This window comes from Takifugu rubripes, chromosome 13 (assembly GCF_901000725.2).
Source record: "Takifugu rubripes chromosome 13, fTakRub1.2, whole genome shotgun sequence".
NCBI classification, from domain to species: Eukaryota; Metazoa; Chordata; class Actinopteri; order Tetraodontiformes; family Tetraodontidae; genus Takifugu; species Takifugu rubripes.
This window is the reverse complement of record NC_042297.1, coordinates 16,776,944-16,792,026: the sequence shown is the minus strand read 5'-3', so window position 1 is coordinate 16,792,026 and position 15,083 is coordinate 16,776,944. Positions and strand designations below refer to the sequence as shown.

Below are 15,083 nucleotides of genomic sequence, written 5' to 3'. Positions count from 1 at the left end.
GTCTGCTCTTCCTCTTTTTGTCAATGTCTCTGCGTGTCTCAATGCACAGCTACAGTACGTAACTTCAGAAAGGACTTTTTCTCTTTATGCTGTAGTGTTTGTACCATTAGTGTGTGAGTGTGCACGCACGCGCGCACACTCTCACACACACACACACAGTTGTACATTTCCAGGCTTGTGGTTTACCACAAGGGTGTGCCTCTTAAACAAAACTGAAATGACATTTAATCCTCTATGCACTGTTTCCTTTTGTGATATGATGCCTACACTTTACTGCTGGTCTGTGGCATGTTCTTTTTGTTTCATGATAGATTTGTAGCATCTCATGCACTGAAGAATAATACGGCAGTTTTTTGATGCTTGCAGCTTTACAGCATGAGCCAAACATGAGCCATCCACAATGTAACTGTCAACCTTTAGTATTAAAGAGCTGATTTATTTTATTTTTTATACAAACTCTACTACTCTTTATATGCTTTTTGTATTAGTTTTGGAGAAAATATTCTTTTTTAAAAAGCATGATAATAAAGCTCTTACTCTTATGCATCAGGACATATATACATTGAGTCACTGTTAAAGAAAATATTACACTAATATACATTTTGTGTTCTCCCTTCTTATAAGAAAACTCTCACAAGAAATACATTTTTAGTGTCATCGTGCGCAGCAGTAGGAGTAAATATCAGTTTTCATGCTTTTATGTTTAGGGTGCCCAGTACTTTTAAACAGTTAGCTCCATTATTGGTGAATATTCCCTAAAAAAAATCCGTTATTGGCCTACGCACAAAACTGTCAGCTGGAGAAAATATGGCAGCACAGCAGGAGACACACTGTGGCCTCCCTCATTGGTTTTGTTCTGTGTATATTGGCCTCACACGGGAGAAAAATGCCAGCTGTTTGCCCAAAATGTTGAAAATTTAATCAGCTCCAGATCTCATGGGTATCTACTAGTTCGAATCCAACCTCAAATAGTTTTAATGCTATTTTGGTGGTGTTTACAAGCCAAAAAAAGAAGAAAAACCTTTATTGACCTGGGCTAAAATATAGCCTGGCAGGGCTGCTCCTTTGGGAGGGTCTAACAGGTTAAGGTATGGCGATGAGGTGAATAACCTAATTAGATTTAAGGCTTTTCTAAATGAGGTGCAGCTAATCCCAACACTTTGCTCTGCAGCAGGAGAACTGCAGCAAACAACTGTTCATGGATCAGACCGTTTCCAACTGCTCTTTGGTCCCACATGTCAGCAGGGTTGGGCCTGGCCAGCTGGGTCTGTGTTCCAGACCAGAGTCTGGCTATATCCAGGAACGTGGTCATCGGGATTTCAGAGTCTTGGCCCCATAGGCTTGGCGGTGGCACTCCGTCTTTCACCTGAATGGATTTCCATCTGTGCAGGACAGCGCTTTGACCAAATAGTGCAGCACAAAGAACAGGAAGTAGCAACTGCTTGAGCTGCTTATCTCTGTTTCTTTTGATCCTCTGATGAACAAATATAATTTCATCCTTGCACAAACATGTATAGCAGGTATCCTCACTATAGATCCCAAGGTGTCAGGGTAATAAAGCATGGTTTACACCTGTTTTCCGAAGCCACGGGACCTGTGAGTGTGAATAAGTGAAGGGAAGGGGCATCTGATGATCTGGTCTTTGGTCCTGGCGTCACTAAGGAGCAGATTATTGTCAGTTTAATTAAACATTATAAAGTATCTGTCACTCTCAAGATCGTCTCTTGGGGCTGTATACCCAGAGCCTGAGACCACCTCTGGTCACCCAGCCCCCCAGCCACCCATAGGAGGCTAGACTGGGAGGAAAGACTCTCTTTTAACAGGAAGAAGCCTTGGGCAGGACCAGGTTGCAGCATACAACTCCTGGACCACATCCTTTTGATCAAAGTCCGTCCACAGTTTAATCATCTATGAACAAAGTGGTTCTTCAATGGGTGTGGGTGCTGTCATGCGTGCAGAATGGTGGTGGTGGGGGGGACTGTTGATGTTAGACTGGGGGGTGAGGAGAGTGTTATAAATCTTTAATCCAGGAACAGATGGATAGTGAAAGTCTTAAATCTGACAGTTTGGTGACCAATCAGCATGGGAGGATTGTGTTAGGAGCTGAGCTAAAACCTATGAAGAATAAGTTTTGGGGTCAAATCTGACCAGGAGATAATTTCTGGCCTTTTGGCTGGGATGAGCAGCAAATTTCAAGCAGGATAGGGGCCAGACAGAAATGAGAATGCCAGTAGTGTCACATTCAGTGTGCCCTGAGCCGGTTCTTAGAGATGGAAGGTGCAAAAGAAATTTCTGATTATAAAGCATGGATAGTCAACCTTGCCTGCAGCAGCGTTTATTCATTTATTTTGACCATTCGAATCGGGTTCAGGTTTTTCTCAATTTACAATGCAGAAACCGTGCATGTGTCAGAACTTGCATGTGATTAATGCAACAGGAAGTAGATACAGGAAACACTGTAAACAATAATGCAACTGTTGCAATAAGTAAATCGCACATTTCATTTTGAAAACATTTTGCCCATTGCATTTTGATAGTTAACGTGTTGACTATATGAGTTGTATATTAGAGAATTAGTGTTCTTATCTAGCTGAAAAGGTTTCATATTAATAAGTGAAAAATGCTAATTAAAAAAAGATTCAGGCTGATAGTTGGCAATATTTTTATGAAGAGGTTGAAAAAGAGAAACTATCACTGTTATTCATTTTATTCCCTTTAAAGTATCACTTTTTTTGACGTTTATTTCCCCGAAGTTAATTGAAGGAAAGCCTCTCCTCATGTGCCGTAAACAGTCTGGACCCGCGCGGGGGCGTGGCTGTCCCCGGGCCCCGCCCACCGTGACGCTACTACCGCTGCGGGACTGACGCTGTTTCAATCCGCTCCACTCTCAACCAGGCGCAGCAGCAGCAGCCCCCAGAGGAGCGCGGACGGAGGCATGATCGCTGTCCACAGAGCATAGATGTGCAAAACCCCTGGAATATCCGTGCGCTGGAGAGGCCAGAACCGACCACCCTGGAGGACTGTCTTTGTCTGATCGTCAAAAGGGAAAGCGCCGCGGGGAAAGTATGGCGGTAGAAGAGGAAGGTCTGCGGATTTTCCAGAGCGTTAAAATAAAAATAGGTAAGAAGGAAAATAACCCCCCCCCCCCCCAAACCCCCTCTCGTCTGAGCGCTTCGACGGACGGCTGCGTGTTAACGGGCCGAGCAGGCAGGCTGGCGGTGCGGGCTGGAGGTTGGAGAGCGTCCCGTCTTCTCACCGCTGTTGTTTATAATTCAAATCACACGTTTTTTAACCCTCCCTTCTTCCCTTCAGCGCAAAGCCGGCGAACCGCAAGCTGTAAAATTATGAACGCCAAAAACGGACAAAGTCGACACATCGGTAGTCTTGTGGGGAAATTGTGGGAATTTGGCAGCTGGCTTAAGAAACCAGTGTCAGAATTTGAATTATGGGGTAATCCGAACAGGCTGAGCGTATGAACGCCTCCACAGCTGCACGGATCCAGATGACTCCTTCCCTTTTTCAGGATCGAGTTTAATTACTTAAACCTTTATTACACCGGAATCGCAGCTACCCATTCATATAATACCCCCCCCCCCCTCTCAGCCCCACCCCCCTGAAAAATAGCTTTATGCCAACTGTCTAGCTATTGATTGCTAGCCCAGATTTCTATATTTAGATATGTAGCTGGTCTCTTGTGGCCACTTGGTTTGTATCAAGCATGTGGAGCACTCTTGTGAATGGAGCCATGAGGAGGCTTAGAGCAATTTGCATTACAGGTTTCAACAGAGAAGAAGAGTGTAGCTGCCATTCAAGAGCCTTCAATTCTATCAATAATCATCCAAAAGCCAATCATTACGTGATGAGGGATGGCTCAAGCTACAAAGCCTCTAACTGGGAGCTGACTTAATGCCATTTAATGCGATTTATCAGCCCTTTTTGTCCACACAATCTCACCTGTCTGGCTGTTTTTGAACTTTTGCCCTTAAAAAAACCCCACTCAATTACCTTCTTGTGCCCCAACTCTTGTCAGTTTGAGACGTCCTCCTCTCATTCTCTTTGACATCTGGCACCTTATTCATCCGGGCGGTGCTATCTGGTTTGTTTTGTTTCCAAACATGTGATAGGAGGGCTGTGCAGGGGGGGACAACAAACACACCAACAAGCCGTGGGGGCCGGCGGACAGTGCCAACCTGCACAGCATACAACAAGGCTGCAGCGGGCCTTTTTTGGTCTCGGTGGAGCTAATGTGGATCGGTAGGGTGCATACTTTAATCTCTTTACCTGCTATTCAAAGCGGCTGCACCGTCCTCGGCGAACAGTCGGAGAGAGCTCTGCTGATTTGAATTTTCAAATATTCTGTTCCCTGTGGGATGACTCACGCCGGTATCAAAGATCTGGTTAGATTGTTGCACTTTGTGAATGAATGTTCAGCCGGTTGACTGAAAGCTGAATGACTGATTCACCAACACTTTCATTCAGTGACGAAATATCAACACCGAACACTGAAATTCGCCGTAAAACACACAAAACCTAAGTGTACGCTAATGAGATGAAACGTAGCAGGAATTCAGCTGAGTGGTGTCAAATGAAGGGAAAATTACAACCAGTGAAAACAATATAAGCATATTACTTTATGAATAGAGTTATTACAGCTCTAATAATGTGTGAAACATATACAGGTCAAAAACCTTTTGGGGGTTCCACTTATTCTAACCAGATATAAGAGCCTGTACGTCAGGTATCACTATATATGCCCGTGCCCGTTGTGCATCCTGTGCGCTGTGGTGTGCACCACGTGCATATGCTCTAGTGTTGGGCTATCTCTCACACACACACACACACATCTTTAGCCCTAATTAATCATTTGTCCCCGTCTTTTGCCAAATGCGCTTCCAGTATAATTGGGATTTCAGTGTTTCCAGAGCAAAACTCAACATCTCTTCACTTGTCTGTGTAAATTCTCAGTCATCCAGGTCATTGTATCCAAGGTAGTTTTCTCTGTCAACTGGACTGGGTTTCTTCTCTTGAAGACGTTTCGCCTTCTATCAAGAAGGCTTCTTCAGTTCTGAAATCGCTGGGGAGAGAGCTTGAAAATATAGCCCCTGTGGACCATTAGCATGCTAATGATCTGGGTGGTCACCTGAGAGTCGTTAGCAGGGTCGTTGGTCGGGTCGTTCACCTAGTTTCGGTTGAGGTGTCTCCCCTTTGTCTGCTGGGTCACATGGTGGTGAGTCACTGGGTCTCCTGGAATGGTGTGAATGTGAATGTGAATCTCTTCACTTGTATTTAGTGGGATGCTCCGTTTTTAAAGCTGACATTGGCTCCGATGCTCGCTGCAGTCATTTGTGAATTGCATGAAAGCCACAATAAATACTTCTTAACTTGTGAGTCTAGCACCTCTGATGCCCAGTCAGAAGGCTCATGTACCGCACGTCATTTTCAACTCGGCTTTTGAACTTCACGTCGCTCCCTGACGACAGCCGCGATGATAATGTTTCGTTACCTAGCAGTGGTCTCTCTCCGTGTCAGTCTGTTCCCCACAGAGCTCCTCTCTAGGTAATTTCTATGTAATCCTTGCATCACCTTGTTGTTATCATAGTGTTGTACATGTGCACGGGGCTGTGACAGTCTGATTCAACAATCCAACGCCTTTATTGTCTTATGCACAATAGATAGTTCCGCGGCTGTACAGTGGAATTTATTTCCTCTACTACAAATGCCACTAAGGGACTACATAGTATTAGAAACAGTAAAAACAGATGTGAAAGTGTAATAGGGGCAATGTGGTGGCAGAAAATGAAATGCTGTTGCAGGATTTGGTGAAATATGTTCGCAAACCTCTGCGCAGTCTTCCATCTGTGCAAGGTTGTACATGCGGGTGGGTGGTGTTGGGTGGCTGTCAGGAGAGTGTAGACTGGAGGATGACTCACAGCTGAAATCCTAACGCACATTTGTTCAAGAGACAGGAAGATGACTTATTGTTCTGGTGATGACTCCGCTCGGTTTCCTGAAGGAACGCGTCGGATTTTTTCGTAAAAATCAGACGGGGCTACTGTGTTCAAACGCAGGAAACAGGAAGCTACCCTCGTTTCTCTTCCTGAATGGCTGGACTAGACTACAAAAGGATTGTGTTGTTTCCTGCGTGGCAACAGGCTAATGCAAAGCAGATGTAGGGAGAGACAGAGCGGAGGGACAGAGGTAGCGTCTCGCATGCGCCTTGTCAGTCAGTGACCGGGACCGGGGCAAATATGCGGGTGGGAACTCTCAGTGGCGCAGCAGGAGTTTGGGGACTGGTGCTGATTAACAGTAAACGTGTGTTCAAAAAAAAAAAATGTCACGGCGAGTACAGAAAAAACACAGCGGAATACCGGTAATTTACCACATATTCAGGAGTTTTTATGTGACTTCCTGTTTTGTTTGCGTTACGCAAATGGACGCGGAGGCATAATGGATGTCACCACACAAGCAGATGAGAAAACAGGTCTCTGATTAAATCTCATCAGGGGTCGTTCAGTATACAAAGCTGAGATTTCATAGCAACGTCGCACCATCAGGGTGATTATAGAGCAGTGAATTCAATCACAGAGGTGTCGTAGAAGGTCACAGGTGCCTGACGGCATCAGAAGTAGGCAGTAACAGAGTGGAGAAGAGCGAAAGAGCAAGCTGCTGTGACTATTTTGGTAAGTATGACCCAATATTAGGAAGTCTAAATGATGCATCAGCTGACCGCTAAGTCTGGGAACCTCTACTGGAACAGGCTAACAATGTGCAGAAATGATGCAAGGTCTGGGAGCTACTTAAAATACAAGCAGAGGGTGAGGTCCCCTGAAATATAACCCAAACGGCTGTCAAACATGGGAACCGTATACAGGCGACTTCCCCTTTTCCCTCCCTGATTCGTCTTCAGAGCTGTGGCTCTGAAGATTGTTAACAGTTTCCATAAATCTCGATTCTTCTTTTTCAGTGAATAACAATGTGCGAGAGACAACAATGTGCGACTAATGTGACGGTATCTCTGGTTGCCAGTATGAATTACAGTACTTGTTTAAAGCCACTGCTTGATTGTTTCCACGAAAAGTGAGTTGACAAAACCTAAATGGGTTTTTCAGGATTTAATCATTGGCTATAGCTGGAGCTAGAAGAAATACTAGATTACATATTGTGTGGAGGAGTTAAATTGTTGGAGGTCTTTCAAACAGGAGTGGGTGGTTGATTCCAGTCTTGAGAGCCCCTGAGCACCCCCCCCCCCCCCCTTCCTCTGACAGCTGGCCAACAGAGGTTCCCAAACTTCCTCCTGTCCAGACTGAATACGAGACACGGAGTGACGGGGAGAGGGGAGGGAAGGAATGTTTAGAACACTCCGTGAAAAAGGACTCCTACGCTTCCATTTGGTGAAAGTGTGTATATAAAAACAAAAACACTGATATTCAGCTGGAGGTGCTGCATAGTTTTGACCATAAAGGGCAGCTCTTGGGGCAGAGGGGGGGTAGTTTGCTGTAAACATGCGTGTTGACTGTTTAGACGCACCGTGTTGAGTTCCAGGCTGGTGCAAAGATCACGGTTGGCTGCTGTCACTCTCCCTGCACTCATTAATGCGCCCTCTAACAGAAAACAGTACTAGGAATAAAGAGGATGTATTGCCGTAGGCCCAGCATGCAGGGCCAGCAGGGGTAAATAAAGGGCCGCGGAGCGCCACTCCTTCAGGATGTCCTTCAGATGCCCCATGGGAGCGGCTGACTTGATCCTGTTCCTATAAGTTGACCTCTAACTCCTGACAATGTCACGGTGAGAAAACTAAACCTGCAGGTAAAAAGAGAAACGCCACCTTGAAGATTTCATCAGAAAACAGTCTCTTTATTTAAAAATTAGATAGATTTAATAAGAAACACGTTCTGCAATATTAATGCAGACTCCGCAGCCCTTCGTGCGTGTGATTTGTGATTGTGTATCATTGTCGCACCCAAGTTTTCCATCGAGGCTGACAGATGTGATTGAACATTAGCTCCACGCGGAGTTCAGTAACAGAGCGCTGGTTTATTACGGATGGCGGTGTGAAGAGAAACCAGACTTTAACTGGGAACTGGCTTGTTTTTCTACGCCGTCCCTCCCCGCGCCCCTCCAACAACTGTTGTGGTTGCGAGGAAACGTCAGCACGGAGCAGCTCAGCTGGTTTCACTGTGTTGGGGGGAGGGGGAAGGGTGGTGGGGGGGTGGTTGATGGGATGTGTTGCTGCAGCTGCTGGAGTGAGCGTTACGTTACTGAAACATCTCACTGCTGGTTTTGCATATAGACGTAACTCTTGATGAAACTCTCTTGGATGGTTGTTAGCTAAATGGATTCCTGGTGACTCATTGTACTGAGGTCTTTTCTTCAGGAGCCCGGAAGAAAGGGATTTTTGGGGCAGATGTCATTGCAGTTACTTAACTGAGTTAACCAGTTAGCTGTCGAATCAAAGCGCTTGAACAACAAAAAGCAAAAGGACGAGTAGGACAAGTAGTTCCAGTGGCTCGAGGTGGGGAGGTAAAACCTACCTCCACGCTAATGGAGCTGGCTTAAGCCACATCAAAACATCGTATTATCCTGTTTTATTTTTCCTCTGATGGAAAAGATTAACGCAACTGTTTGGTGTGAGCAGTTACAGCTTATGTTCTAGGATCTGGTATTCAAAAATTCAAAAAATTGGCCTGACCCCATGGGAAACGATGACAAGTCACGTGAGAAAGGGGCCTCGAATGGAGTTCTTATGATCCCAATTAAATTTGCTTTTCTCATATTAGAATAAACCCCAGCGCCCGGTCGTTGTAGACAGACGCTGTGACATATTTTCTGTGACTAAAATCTGAATGCTGCATGTGTTTGAGACTTCAGATGGCACTCACACTCAGGGGATAACTGGGTAGTTCGCTGTTTTTAAACCACGTTTTGGATCCAGCTGAAATTCCTTTCTCCTCATCTCATTTCCTGTAGTTCAAGTTTTCTATCTGAGTGACTCTCTCTCTCTCTCAGAACCCCCCCCCCCCTCTCTCCCTCTCTCTTTTCAAAATCTATGTTTTGTAGGCTAGCTGCTTGAGCACAGAGCCACTCACCCCTGTTTATCCCCCCGATTGCGCTCACGTCAGAGCAGATTGGAATAATAAGTGGAGCGGCGCCGAGCTAACTGCGCCGTGCTAACTTTACGTGTGAGTGCGGTCATTGTGGAGTCGTCGGCAGAGAAGGAAGAGGAACAAAAGCAGCCCATTGGCTGTGTAATTTACTTTGCCTCGCTCCCTTCTGCTCTGTTCTTCTCATGTGCCTTTCTCATGGGTTTATCCGCTTTTGTTGGTTCTCGCTGGCGTTTGGGTGTTTTGTCATCATTATTTCTCAGCAGATCTGTTCATTGTCCCCATGTTTGTGCACACGCATACACTCACACACACACACACACGTGCCAAGAAGCGTGTCTTTCAGCTGTGTGTTCCGCTCAGATACTAGGACGAGATATTCTCCAAGGGCAGCTGCATGATGAAAAGAGAAGGCTGCTGTTGTGGCTGCCGTTGTTGTTTCTCCGGTGGTTGTTGTCGTCATTTATTTTATTTTCTGCTTACTTTAAGAGATAAAATGCATCCCCATGGAGGAAACAAACCAGAGCGAGATGCAAAATAGGCGAGTCACCAGAAATAGAATGAAATTGAATTATGTTAAATCTAATTCTGGAAGCAAATATGTAAGACAGCCCAACACACAGATGGAGGGAAAAAAAAGAGAAAGTAGGGACTCAGAGGAGGAAACAGCGGCGAAGACAGCGGGATAAAGAAGAATGTAAGCCAGAAGGGCTGACAATAAGGATTACTGTGTGGTTTTATGAAGATTTTAATCTAAGGAGCTGAGCAGTGGCCCTCTGAAAAGGCTTCCTCCGTAACACCCATCCAATGCACGTACTTACACGTGTCCACAACCCAAACATTGTGAATACACAGAGGCAACAACATCTCAAAACCACTGAGCCTGACTGTGCATCTAAACACGTCGCGCTGTTAATGACATTTATGCTGTGTATCATTGCACTTGCATGTGGTTTGTGGAGGAGTTTTTGGGTGTTTCCACATCTGAAACTGATGTTGATGTTTCGCGCCTTGTTTTTGTTTTATGTGTGCGTACGTTTGCTCTTGCTCATCGGGTAAAGATTGCAAACTACCAACATATTCCAAAACTTGATGCATTAGATAACTTTGGAATTTTTTTTTCTTGTTTTTCAGCCTGGATTTTGATCAAATTCATTTGGTTTACTAGGACGTTTCGGTTGGTTTGTTGCCTAATGTATAATAGAATGCATTGCTTCGCCTATTAGGTGCATTTTTATAGTGACACACTCCTTGCTGGTGCCTGTCCTCAGACAGAATGCCTCTCATCTCTTGGTCACGTGAAGCTAAAAGGATTAAAGTGTCACAGGATGAGGCCTTATATGACTTTTAATGAATCACTAATGAAATATACAAAATTATTTGAAATACCAACAGATGCTTTCAACCAAAGCCAGAGAGTATCAGATGCTTTGTGATGCTGTCGGTTGTTTTGGTCTGGCGGGGGATGTGAAAGCATCCTTAGATGACTAATACTGGTAGGTAACTGCCCTGTTTATTTCCTGTGTAGAGTTCAGCCTCAGCACACAATTCTGTCAGTGACTGGCAACAAAATCTCAGGAAATGAAGGATGCTCTCATCAGGCTGACGGTATTTTTTTTCTACCTTTTTGGGGCCATTTATGATTTCTGTCGAGCTTTGGTTGTTGTGCTGGATCTGTGAGGACACTGTGATTGGTTAGTATGGAGATGACAGTATAAAGATTTGAAAATACATTATATAACCATGCTTTAAGTCATCTCACCAGCAATGAATGGAGGATTCAGCTTAGCTTCTGCATTCACGGATCTGTCTGCTTCAGACTGATGAAAATGTAGTGGGTTTTTTTTTTTTACACCATTTTAAATGGTAGGTATCTTCACAAAATTTCCAGTTTTCCTCAATTACCACCATTGGAAACCACCTTAATTGTGAGACCAAATCCAGCACACAGACACATATATTTATTCACTCTGCATCACTAAAATCATTTCTTTGTGGTATTGATTACAATATTCAAATAAATAGTCTAAAGGTTCCTGTATTTAATGTATTTAATGTATTTAGCTATTAGTACATCATTATTGTTTTAGAACATTTACTTTTTATACATCAGACGCAACAGTGAGACACATCTTTTGTGTTTTCTGCTGTATTCAGATCTATTTTTGGTTTTAGGATCCACTTCAAGTCTTTAAAAGAACTGGCACTTGTGCTGAAGTGTAAAAGCTGTAGTAATCTCTTGAGGTTGTGCTTACTGGGCCAACCTGGGTGATGGAATCCAATCAATTGGCCTAACAGGTCCTTATTGGGAACATGAGGATAAAAGAGATATCTGTGGCGATTCAGGGCCCGTACAGCACAGCAAGAGGAATAAATGATAGAAAAGTGAGAGTATGGAGATAGACAGGAGATCGGGCCTCATTGCCATGAGGCTAAAACATGAGTTGTGCAGCTAGTGTGGGAATGAATGAATGAATGAGCCATCAGAGGTGCAGACAGGCCGCCCACGGATGGCTCTTATTCACCTCAGTGTCTCAGTCTCATATTAATCCCCCATGCTGAGCTACAGACAAGACGTTAAGATGGAGATGATTCTGTCCAATCATACGATGTCGTGTTCTAAGTTAGCACGTGTTTCCTTTTTTAGAAGGCTCCAGAAGGGGGCCTTGGCATTAAAATTTACCTTTACTGTATCATTAAAGAAGGAACTTCTTTTTCTGTTTGATCTTCTTCGCTCAACTTAATTTGGTTTCCTGCATGCGCTAACTCGGTGCACGCACAGCCTGCTGCAGCCTCCAGACGTGCATACCACATCTGCCATTGAAGGAAATTGGTGGCGATGTGAGCGCAAGTCACAAGCGCACCATTACCGTAAACACATGAGCCAAAACTAAATTTACAATCAATTTCAGCCAGGTAAAGACGGAGCCTGGTTATTACAGAAGAGACAATATTGTCTCATGTCTGCTTTTTTCCACAGGGAAATTTCAGCACCGAACTTTTGTTGACCTGGTCGACGGCCCCCAAACGTGTAAATAACTCACAGGTTAAAGCCAGCATGTTGACAGTGTGTGACTCTTTCTGACTAATGTGTCTGCTCACCTTCCAGCTATGGCTTGTAATATTTTCACAGCCGTAACACGAGCCCGCGCACCTCCAGGCGTGGAGACGCCACGGTGTGTGACAGTGCCGACTGCTCTGCCATCAACCATTCTGATTCTAGAGTTTCTTGACTCCAGCAAGTGATTGATCGAATTTTTCTCTGCCAAAGGTGTTGCGCTGAGTTCACTGTCACCGCTAAAAATACGAGCTTTGGAAATACCGCTGCGGCCGACGTCTGAAAGGCGGCGTCGGATTTCATGCAGGTAGTGGATTGTCACTGGATCGGCCGGTGATGAGCAGCAGTAAACTGACTGTAACTGCAGAGTGTGGAGTTCTGTAGCGAAAGGAAACACAATATACAGCGGCGAGCTCATGCTAGCATGCGAACCGTGGCCTTATAAAAGGAAACGGATTCTTCCTGAGGGACTGGGGCACCACCTGTGTGTGTGTGTGTGTGTGTGTGTGTGCGCGCGAGCGCATGTGCTTGTCTTGGTGGGTGGTTTAACCACATTCCTCTGAAAGGCAGCGCTATCTGTCACACACTTGCATTAGGAAATCTGTCCCATGCAGATGTTTTGTTTTCATTCAAAGGGTTTGACACCACTCACACACACACACACACACGCGCGTGCCTGCGTGCAACTAATGATTATTACTATGATTATGCTGTCAGTTGCACAAAAGCTGAAACAGATGTGAGCACCCCAACTGTGTTTGTTTCTATGATTTCATTTCTGTAGGTTGTATTTCTCCTTTGTACTTAAAAACAGTTGAACTCCAGGTGCAGAATATGATTATTAGCCCACAACACTTGCATTGCTTCATTATAGAGCTGTTCCTCTTTTTTCTGTCTCTCACACAGCAACTTCCTTCCTTTTGTACAATGGTTTTAGCCGATTGCAATCAAATGTACAAAATGTGTTGCGTAAAAAACAAAGAAACAAAAATAAGCAACAGTTTTTGCTTTCAGCAGCATTCCTGTCTAATAACTGCTTGCCCTCACCTTCCTGCTGCTCCTTCTCGCTTTTCTCTGTGTAGGAGAGGCAAAAAACATCCCTCCATACCCAGGGCCGAACAGGATGAGGGACTGTTACTGTACCGTCAACCTGGACCAGGAGGAGGTCTTCAGGACCAAGATTGTGGAGAAGTCCCTATGGTGTGTTAGGAGAGATCTCTGCTTAAATGACAATAGATCTGCTCTGCGTCATAATCGAGAGTCTTGTCACCCATTGTTCACAATTATGTAACGTGTAATTGCATAACAATTCACTAGTTATCAGGATGCAGTTGGCTCTTGTAGATTCTTCAGATGGTGACACAGATTAGAATAGTCAGAGTGCCACAACTGGTTTCTCTCCAGGTTCCTCCTCCAGTCCAAAAACACACACATTAGGGCAATTGGAGACTCTAAATTTCACCCTTAGGAAGAGACAATGGTGTGTGTGACCTGTGATGGGCTGATGACCCGTCCAGGGTGTATTCCTGTCTCTCAATTATGGGCTGCCGGGAGAGAATCCAGCAGAATCCAGGAAGACAGATGGATTCTAATGACAAACAGAGACAGTGTAATGTTGCAATAAGTCACGCCATCATCATGTTTGTGGTTAAAACTGTCAGATTGTGAGCGGGCGTTTATGACTTCTCTGCACAGCCCCTTTTATGGTGAGGACTTCTACTGTGAGATCCCACGGAGCTTCAGGCATCTGTCATTCTACATCTTTGACAGGGACGTCTTCAGGAGGGACTCCAGTATTGGTGAGTGGACTCCTGCACCCCCTTATCAAGTTGTGTTATTTACATTTCTGCATTGGAGCAAAGAGCAGTGCAAACAACAACTAAAGGTCACTTCTATAATGTCTTATTTCGATGGCACCAAAGACCTTATTTGAGCTAAGGCTAAGGTGGCTACTGGCAGCAGGCCAAAGCTAACCAAAGCTATCTGGAGCTGTTTGACGTAGCAGTGCGTGAGCAGTGCACAGGTTTCCAGGTCTCGGCCCAGATCTGCAGCGAGGACGCACTTTTAAAACCACCTGCTGCGACAGCATCTGCACAGCTTCAGCCGCAGCCAATAGGAAAATGAAACTCGAGATCGTTATTCTGAGAATGCCCTCCTTTTTTTTGGGCTCATGTGCGGATATTCACGTCGATTTCTGTCAAATTGCAACTGCGATGATTAATTAAAAACTGTAGAAGTGGTTAAAACTCCATTGACTCAGTTTGTGTGAAAGTTGGATGTAAATTTTCCATGGGCGTTACAGTGTGCGAACGTGTGTGAGTGTGTGTGTGTGTAACCACAAACCTTTCTCAGGGTGTGATTTGTTTTCTTCGGGCCTGTCACCGCTCTGCATGTGGGCGGGTGATTATGGGTGTTGTCAAAAGAAAGTTTCAAGGTAAAAATCCGGGATCATTTCCAGGCCAACAGCTATGCTGTGTGTGAGTATTATAGCACCTGGTGCTGCTGTTGTCATGTTGACATTAGACGGGCAGCGTGCAATTAATAAAACGTTATTTTACACGAAGAACAAATCCCGTAAGAAGCTTCTTTTGTGTGTCATTGTGTGTATGTTTGTGTGCGCAGGCAAGGTTGCAGTAAAGAAAGAGGACCTCCAGAAATATCATGGGAAAGACACCTGGTTTCAGCTACAACCTGTCAGTGCTGACTCAGAGGTGCAGGTGAGCAGGAAAGCCTACACGTTCACGCAAACGCACACTCTCGTAAAATCGAAACGCCGGCTTCCTCAAGCTCATGTTTTCCCATAAAATCAAGAAAAAAAGAAAAAAAACCCATTTAGTGGAAAAAAAAACTTACCAAAGCTTCTTACACACTCACATATTGCACAACTTCGCTGCAACAAAACTTCCTCTTCGCATTCAGACTGA

At 44.7% G+C, this 15,083-nt stretch overlaps 1 protein-coding gene across 2 annotated transcripts in view; it reads left to right on the top strand.

The window, feature by feature from the left end:
- Window positions 1-2,865: 2,865 nt before the first annotated feature.
- The window catches only part of rasa3 (RAS p21 protein activator 3), a 25,542-nt gene continuing 13,324 nt past the window's right edge, over window positions 2,866-15,083 (top strand). For both annotated transcript variants that reach the window (XM_003969665.3, XM_029846751.1), the window contains exons 1-4: window positions 2,866-3,120; window positions 13,242-13,359; window positions 13,855-13,958; window positions 14,782-14,876. In XM_003969665.3, coding sequence (XP_003969714.1) covers window positions 3,066-3,120; window positions 13,242-13,359; window positions 13,855-13,958; window positions 14,782-14,876 — 372 coding nt within the window. In that variant the 5' untranslated portion in view covers window positions 2,866-3,065. The remainder of the gene's footprint in view (window positions 3,121-13,241; window positions 13,360-13,854; window positions 13,959-14,781; window positions 14,877-15,083) is intronic.